This window comes from Acanthisitta chloris, unplaced genomic scaffold (assembly GCF_000695815.1).
Source record: "Acanthisitta chloris isolate BGI_N310 unplaced genomic scaffold, ASM69581v1 scaffold1693, whole genome shotgun sequence".
NCBI classification, from domain to species: Eukaryota; Metazoa; Chordata; class Aves; order Passeriformes; family Acanthisittidae; genus Acanthisitta; species Acanthisitta chloris.
This window is the reverse complement of record NW_008666350.1, coordinates 1-9,129: the sequence shown is the minus strand read 5'-3', so window position 1 is coordinate 9,129 and position 9,129 is coordinate 1. Positions and strand designations below refer to the sequence as shown.

At 40.3% G+C, this 9,129-nt stretch overlaps 1 protein-coding gene across 1 annotated transcript in view; it reads right to left on the bottom strand.

Annotated features, from left to right (window-relative positions):
• Positions 1–8,763, bottom strand: part of SLC16A9 (solute carrier family 16, member 9) — a 13,974-nt gene extending 5,211 nt beyond the window's left edge. Inside the window, exon 1 of the mRNA XM_009072065.1 lies at positions 8,503–8,763. Within this exon, the coding sequence (XP_009070313.1) occupies positions 8,503–8,758 (256 nt within the window). The 5' untranslated portion in view covers positions 8,759–8,763. The remainder of the gene's footprint in view (positions 1–8,502) is intronic.
• Positions 8,764–9,129: the final 366 nt, after the last annotated feature.

Genomic DNA, 9,129 nt, shown 5'->3' with positions numbered 1-9,129 from the left:
GAGTGAGCAAAACAATCTTTAAACACAGGATGATACACACAAACTTGACTCTAACACTGTCACTACACACCTAAGGACTTGTACAAAGGTTCTGAAAAGAATCTTCATCTTGAGATACCAAATCAAGACAGATCATCAGCCAGGCTTTAAGCAAACAGGTTTTTTGACAGAGCCCAAAAACTGTGTTTCAGAAAGGCAGTATCTGTATTCATCTTGATACGAGATTTATAAAACTCAAATGGAAAAATAGCAACTTCTGATCATAATCATGGTAAGAATGCCACCTGGTGCTTCACAGGGGGAATATCTGGTGATATACAGATAAAGACAAATAGCACTCCTCCCTGATTTTTGAAAGAATTAAATAGCTGCTAGTCAATACTCTATCAATACTACCTATCTTGGTTTCAACTGTAAAACTCCAGAAAATAAAAGGCACTTACTGAGAACATCCAGAGTGACATTAATGAAGTTTGGAAAAGGTCTCTCCCTCTCTTTACCCCTAAATATTTCTTGTTTGTTTAGTTCTTCAAAACAAGAACAAAGTGAGGCAGAATTCCTACCCTGCCTCTACTCAGCCAGCTCTCTCACAGAAGCTGTAGAACAAGCACTTATTTTCAGCTGTGTGACCTGGAATACACCTTTTAGTCTTAAGTAGCATGCAAGCTTGGTGCCCTGCATAAATAAGCAACCAGCAAGGAACTTGGCTTGCAAAACACAATCTTTCTGAAACCCTGCAGTTCCAAACATTCATACATAAACTTATCTATTAGCCCCATGATGCTAAACTCAGCAACTCTGAGATTAGAAGTTAGATACACAGATGAATGACATTATTTAAAACAAATAAACAAAACTACCTCACCATCATTGCATCTCATTTGCAGAGATACACAGAGACTCCATAGTCACTATAATCTGCAAAAGCAATGATTTTGGAGTCTGCCATTTGCTAAGGTTAGTGCTCCCTGACTCACATGCAAGTGAGATTCTCAGCAGATGGAGGTGAGCCCAGAAAGGTGATATGAGGCAAGCAACAGTTGGAGTCAAGGATGGTGCTTGCCTAGGTTTGCAGACAGGAGCTAGCAGCTGGGAATGCAGGCAAGGTTTTTGTGTGCTTACCAGCCATGGGACAAGCAGTTCTGGCAGGCAGGATCACCCATACGTTAGCAGGTGAAATGATCCTCAAAGACAAGGCAGGTCAGAACTTTTGCCCTACATAAAAGCTATCTGCCTAGGGAATGTAAAGGGGAGCCAGTCTGAATTGGGACACATCCAGGCAAAGAGTCGGTTACAGAGGAATTAAGCAAATGTTCTGGGGAAGGAGGGTTTATTTGGATTTTGGAAACAATGAAAAAGGAAGATGTAAGTGCTTGCTGCTTCTCAAGAGTCAGCACGCTGTGGCAATGAAAGCTGGCCAGAGTAACTTGGCCAGAGTAACTAACTGAGAACAAAAGCTGAGAGTGTCATATTGTTGCTGATTCTTAGAATTAATTGCTAGAACTGGCAAATTAAAATTGGTATGTTTCCTAAAACCAAGGGATTAAAAAATAAACAAAGGATTGACTCTGTATTACATAAAAATATCTTCTACACTAAAAGAACATTAGGTAGTGATAACATAATTCGATTAAGCAGAGGAATTTGCACTCTTTGTATTCTTTATTTCTGACCCACTACTTTGCTAAAACAAACAGCATTTCCCTTTCACCTGCTCTCTATATTTTGACACAGCTACTTTCAGAAATTCTCTGTTCAGTCTAGGCTGATGGTACTGGTACAAACTTCACTGACAGCCACTAGAGCATCTGAGGTGAAACTGGACCCTCTGACCCCAAGCCACAACAAGAGAGACACAGAGCTGAAAAATATATCTTCATAATCTGACAAGGACACACTGCACTGGAACACGATCAAAAGCGTCCCTGACAGTGTCCAAGGAGATGCTCTTCCAGCTTCTCCCACATAGAAAAACTGATCCCAAAGGAGAACAAAAAGCACAAAGATATCTTTTCGCTCCAACATGGAAAACAACCTGCACAAAAATGAAGAGCCTGCTCCAATAATCTCAGTATTAATCTGCCATCTCACACAGCAAGAGATCTGGCAGCTCAGCAGCGGCCTGTTTATAAGAAGGAATGCCAGTGTAAGTATTAAAATAGTTATTATAGGTCTCTGGGTTGAGAAGAAAAACAGCTCCATCTTCCCCTTCACCCTAGGCACTGCTTTCACACTCCCCTCAAACTGCTAGAAAATAAAAGTCACAAAAGAAAACCTCCATGACAGCCAGCATCTTTGTTCTTTCCCCTGCCTCCTCGCATTCCTTCCCTTTATCTGTTTCCCAAAGAGTTGGCATTTTTTTTCCACCAGGCACAGTACCTTCAGTTATTACCATGGTATTTGCACAGGAGTTCACTGTTCACAAACATGTTATTCTTTACAAGTAATTGAAACACAATGGGTTCAAGGCTGTTAATTCTAGTAAAAATCCAACTTTCCCAGAGTAGGACTGAGACTTGTTCTGTGAACTCCTGCCCTGTGGGTTTTGTTCAAGGTGGACATTGTGAAGAATATAGGAGTCTATGTACAGCCACATAGGAAGTAGCTCTTCAGGCAGCATAAGGGGTTTCATTTTTCTTTTCAGAAAGATGCTTTCTCACTGTAACGTAAACAATATAAAAATAAAATCCCAGTGGCAATCCTCAAGAATAAACATGAAAAATAACTTTTAAGCCAGCATTTTGTTCAGCTTGCCAAGCAACTCCATGGGTTAGCACTGGAATTAGAATAATATTTCAAGACATTGATAAATATTTACCTCTTTTACAAATAAAATCCTTGGGGCTTTTTTCCTTCCAAATGATGCATCTTAAAACTAGACAAGACTCTATCAAAAACATATACCAGCCCAGTTTATAAGAATGACAGCTAATTCCAGGAAGAAAGGCTCAGAAGCCAGAACAGGGACAGACACTGCTTTTCTGACATGACCTGTCACAGCTTGGCAGTCAGCAATACAATTACCAGGCTCGGCAGGGGAGCAGTCAAGAAAATCCCTAGACAAAATGGGGAGAAGCAGCAGAGAGAAGATGGGCTTCATGCAGAGAGACCAAAGAGGAAGAACTCCTAGGAAGGAATCATTTGGACATTTACAATTTTATTAAGAGTTTTTTTAATAAAAACTTTGCTCTCAGTGAGAGCTGGATGTGACACTTCCCAAGACGTGAAAATCCACTGCTCACACGAGGAACTTTTTAACTAGCACAATCTTCTGACCTCCTAACAAGTACAAACTTGTTTTGTTTTATGGACATCAAGAACAAGAACTCTCTTCCTCAATATTTTCACATGAAGAAAGACAAATCTGCAAACTAACACTCCCTTCCTCCACTCGTTCATCTCAAGGTCCTACCTCCCTCACCTCCTACACACACAAAACATTTTGCTAAACAAACAATATTGGACAACTGAGTTCTTTTTCTTATCGCCTGCATTAATCTGACCCACCCTACTGTTGGTATCTGTCCGAGCCTGTTGAAACTGTAGAGTAAAGCAATGCTCACAGACTGCATGTAAAATCCACTGGACAGAATACAAGAATATATGCTGCACATTAAATGCATTGCTAAAACCTGGTCATAATAAATACAACATTCTCCAAATCTTCGCACTTTGGATAAGAATCTAGATCAGAAAAAGCCTCTTTACACTGGACCCGCTCCCAGCTGATTGACAGGACTGCTGCTATCTGACAGTTATTGAATGGACTGGGCTCCTTTTTGAAGGAATCTTTGGAACACACTCTCCCCTCTTCACAAACCATGTATAGCTTCCACAGTTTACAGTGAGGGCTACTTATGTGTCAGGTTTTTGCTCAAAAATATGCAGATGCTGCAAAGGTGGCTTTAGAGTTGCAAAATTGTTGCATGAAAATACAAAATTAATCTTTTTTAACATTTAACACTGAGTCTCCTCAGATCAGCAGAAAGACTCCATTAAATTATCAAGATATGCCTTTAAAGGGAGAATCTTCCCTTTGTTCTTCCTCTATTAATATAGGGAAGTGGGAAGGAGAGACATTGTTGGTGTCTCCTATGCCAAATACTGTGAAGTCACCTCTTAATGTAAACAGTTGTGGTGTCAATTATAGGCACCAAGGTCTTTGTTTTGCTTTTAACAAGTGTAACATGGATCAAATTTAATTTCAGGCTCCAAATGAATGCAAAATTCAGAACACAGAACACTTAGTACCAAAGAAACACACAATCTTCAAGAATGTATATAGATATCCCTCTGTGGTCTGTTTTAGTAGGGGAAACATCCTAAGCTCTTTCAGTTTCTTCCTATGCAACAAGCCCTGGAGCAATGTGCTTTATCTACCATAGCCTGATCAGCATTATGACATCTAGAACTGTAGAGGAGGTCACACCTCTGTCCTGTACAATAACATTGATGCTTTTCTTTCACTGTTTTAGGCACATTTCTTCCAATGCACTGTCAGGTTGCATCACAAAAAGTTATAACCCAAGCCATCCTGTGAGGAAGAGATCAATCAGGTCTCTGTCCTATTCCCTTTTCCAGCTGACATATTGAACAGTCCAGCTCAGGGCTGAGCACTGGCCTTAGCAATGCTGTGAGCAAAAGGACAGAAATCAAACACCAGGTGGCTAGGAAATTCATCCTAATAAACAAGGTGCTGTACTGGGTTTCTATGTCTCGAGTCTAAGTTTAGCTCTTACACAAGTCAGAAGTAAACAGTTCAGGAAGGATACTAATGTGGTGAATGTAAAAGGGTCCACCAGCATCAGCTACTTCAAAAAAAGTTTAAGGCTACATGTACAGAGGGAAGGGGAGAAGACACACTGAACCCTTTTCTATGTCAGATGCCATACCTATCTTATTTCTGGTGAAATTGCAATACTAACATACAGAGCTACTGGACCTATCTTCCACTATTACAGCAGCTAGCTAATGTGATTGCCAGTGCTACCAATGAGAAAAGTCTTCCTAAGAAAATGGACACTAACTTATTTCCTGTAGGTAGCTGCAAACCTACCATAACTGCCATTCATTTTCCAGTCGCATCTACAGCTTCAGAAAGATGATGTTAAATTGGAGAGAGCTCACAGAAGAGTCCTAATGGCTCTCCAGAAAAGCCTGCATTAAAAGTGTAGAAGTCTCTTGTACCAATGGGAAAAAGACTATATCAAAGTACAGGCTTTAAAGAAAATTTAGAAGTAATCTGATCGCGTTCTCTAGACATCCATCACACTAATTCAGGGGCACTTCAAAATGCACCACTTAGAGATAATATTATTAATCAACTGAAAACTAAAACTAGGCAACTTCTATTATAAGACTGCATACTTTTAAGGATGGAATTAACTACTGAGGAAAAGTTGTAAGAGATGGAGAATGCACCAAGCAAACATGTTCTAAATCAAATGAGATTTACAGCATTTTCCGCATCCAAAATGGATTGCTTTAAGAGTATCAACACCTGAAAATGTCTTTGGATAACTAGATTGGATACTGGAAGCCAAAATAAAGGTTGGGAAAGGAAAGAACAACAAATACTAGAAGAGGAAGTTGCCCAGAGAAGCCACAGGTGCCCCATCCTTGGCAGTGTTCATGGCCGGGTTGGATGGGTCTTTGAGCATCCAGGTCTAATGAAAGGTGTCCCTGCTCATAGCAGGGGAGTTGGAACTAGATGATCTTTAAGGTCCCTTCCAACCCAAACCATTCTATAATTCAAATTAGGAACAGTAAAAGGCAAGGGTACTACTGAAAGGCTTTGGGCTAAAGCTGTCTTGTTACTAGCATTCACACATGCAATATTGCTGCTGAAATCAGTCACTTGGGGAGATTGCTGAGTTATAAAGTTACAGATAATACCTTTTCACACACATGAAAATATTCTAATTTAGGAAAATTCAGTTAGACTGATCATTTACTTAACATAAGCTATAACACACAATGGTCCCACCTGGCCTACAATACTGGAACCTGCAACAGCAGAAATATAAACAGACGCAAGTTCTCTTTTCCTTTATTTTTGCACTGAAAACACATAGGATATTTACATTAGTGACTAGGTCTGAAAAAGGCGTGCTATGAAATCTATGTGAAAAATTGTAACTTGTCAAGAGCATTTTAGTTTTAGGTAAAGGTTATGACACTTAGAGTGCCCTTTCAACAAGTTTATTGAAAGAACATTAATCATTAAGTTCAGATCCCAGCTTGATAAGACAGTGGAATCTTCCATTTCACGTGAAGCTGGGAAAATATATTTTGTTTTTGGCCAACTCTGATAGCATCAATGCAATTAAAAGACCCTCACTGCACTTTTATTTGAAAGCATTAAAAGCAGAAATGATTATTAAGCTTCCAAATGCCAAACTGAGAGGGTAAAAGCACATGGACAGACACCATTCCTCCTAACCTGCCAAAATTTCATTTAATCATTCCATACCAAAATCAGTTACAACAGCAGTTTTGATTTGTATTATTCAGGCACAGAAGTTTCTATTTGCAACCATCATGGTTTAACCCAAGCCAGCAGCCAAGCCCCATGCAGCCACTCACTCAACTCCCCATGCCACCAGCAGGATGGGGGAGAGAATCAGAAGGATAAAAGCTAGAAAACTCGCGGGTTGAGATAAAGACAGTTTAACAGGGAAAGTAAATGCCACACACACGAGCAAAGCAAAACAAGAATTTAATTCACTGCTTCCCATGGGCAGGAGGTATTTGGCCATCTCCAGGTGAGCAGGGACCCATCACAGGTAAGACAAATGCCTTGGTAAGACAAATGCCATCACTTCAAATGCCAACCCCTCTCCCTTCCTCCTTCTTCCTCCCACCTTATATACTGAGCATGATGTCCTATGGTATGGAATATCCCTTTGGTCAGTTTGGGTCATCTGTCCTGGCTGTGTCTCCTCCCAATCTCCCATGCACCCCCAATTTCCTCACCAGTGTGACAGGATGGAAAGCAGCAAAGGCCTTGGCTCTGTGTGAGCTCTGCTTAGCAACAACAAAAAAGATCTCTATATTATCAACCCCGTGTTCAGCACAAATCCAAAATACAGTCCCTGTGAGAAAATTACCTCTACTGCAGCCCAAAGCAGCATAGCTACAAAGCACACTGCTGACAACTGCTCACAGCAGGCAGACAGAGGGCACTAAGAAATCTGGAAACGAGCATGGTGTTCATATGCAGGAAAGGGGGCTGAGGCTCATATTGGAGCCAGAGACTTCTGGTCTCCTGGGAGAGGGTTTTCCTTCAGCTCTTCTCTTGCAATTCCCTTCCACCTAGTTTTTCTCCAGTAATTATCTTGCTTATTTTCTCCCCACTTCTCCCCTCACTCTCAGACAAGTTTATTTAGGTCTTGATCCATTAATAACAGGAGTAAATAGCCTTAACAGGAAAATTAAAAAGCATGAGCAGCCTACTGTCTTTTACCCACTTATACCCTGTGGCTGAATACAGTGTTCTGGTGGCTAAAAATCCACCTGCCTTTGCCCATTCTTGTTCTGTCTAGTGACATAAAATCCTAACATGAGTGTGGCACCAGTATTTGGACAGTTACAGTGTCTTACAAAGCAGTGGCCTTTATTCAAGCCTGTATCAAGATCTGAACATCACCTTTCTTTTATGGAGAAACTTCCTCAGAATCCTGAGCTGTATTTTGTCCATTAAGCTACATAATTGCCTTTGCCTGCAGCAGTTGCTCTGCTGACAAGCAATTCTTTCCAGATTCAGCAAAAAGATATTAGATCCCACAGTGAATCTTTGAAAAACTTTTATATGACCCAGTATGATACCCATGCTCGATATTCAAACGACAACAAAATGGACTTAGAGACTTTCAAGGTGGAGTTTTATTTCCCTAAAACTCTGCTGCTACTTTCCAACTGACAATGTCTTGTTACGCAAAAGCTTCCAGTAAAGGTGTTTTATTTACTGCTACTGTTACCCATAACTTTCCAGGATTCAAAGAGAGGTTTTTCCACAAGCAGTGGAAAAGAGCCCTCACCCACCCTAACTGGTGAGTTTACTTCTAGAGCTGAAAAATTAGTAATTGGGTTATTAATTGACTTTTTTTTCATAAAGCACGTGAACCATTTCAGACTAACAGTATGCCCTGATTTTAAGATACTAATGCAAAGGTTAGTTTTAAAACATTGTTATTAAAAAGGAAATCTATCAGAAAATTACCATGCTGTTTGCCAGATTGTTTATTCTAGTTGATTCAAATACAATAATTTTGAAGTTTCTAAGGGCAATGTTTTCATTGCTCTCTTACCATTATATTACTTGGGTTTATGCATAGTGGAACTATAAATATAATCATCTTACCCACCTTGCCCTAAAACAAAAATGCAGCATCCTCATTCTATCACTTGCAGCTGGTTTTGATATCATTCCAAAAGCAAACACAGATGAAAGCACCTACTGGAAATGTTTCAATGTAAGATAGATACTACTTCTATACTTACTGGCAAGCAATCCAATTCCATTTGCTAGTGATCCAACCCAAGCAGTCTTTCCTTTCCCTTCTCCAAAAGCATCCAGCCATTCTAAATACAAGACTCCCACCGCCAGCGGTGATCCGTAACACAAGAACTGAGTGAAGAAGGAAACGACAACAATCACCCAGCCCCAACCACCATCTGGTGGTTTCTGAAATACCATCTTGACAGATGAGGCAGAGGTATGGACAGAACCTGTGCAAACGAAAACCAAACAGAGCATTAGAAATGTGACTGATTGAGGTGTGCCAATATAAGTGACCTGTGCAGAGAAGTACACATTCAAAAGCTTATTTCAACCATCCTTTAAGAAACAGATGCAACACAACATACAGGCAATGAAAATTAGAAGCAGCATTTGGTACTTCTCTCCTTTCTGCATAACACAGAGGCAGTACACAAAGCATAGTAGAATCATAGAAACAATCAGGTTGGAAAAGACCTCCAAGATCATCAAGTCTAACCCTACCATGGTTACCAGACCATGGCACTAAGTGCCACATCCAGTCTCATCTTGAAAACCTCCCCGGGCAGCCCATTCCAATGCCTGATTATTATCTCCATAACAAACTCTTCCTAATATCCAACCTAACC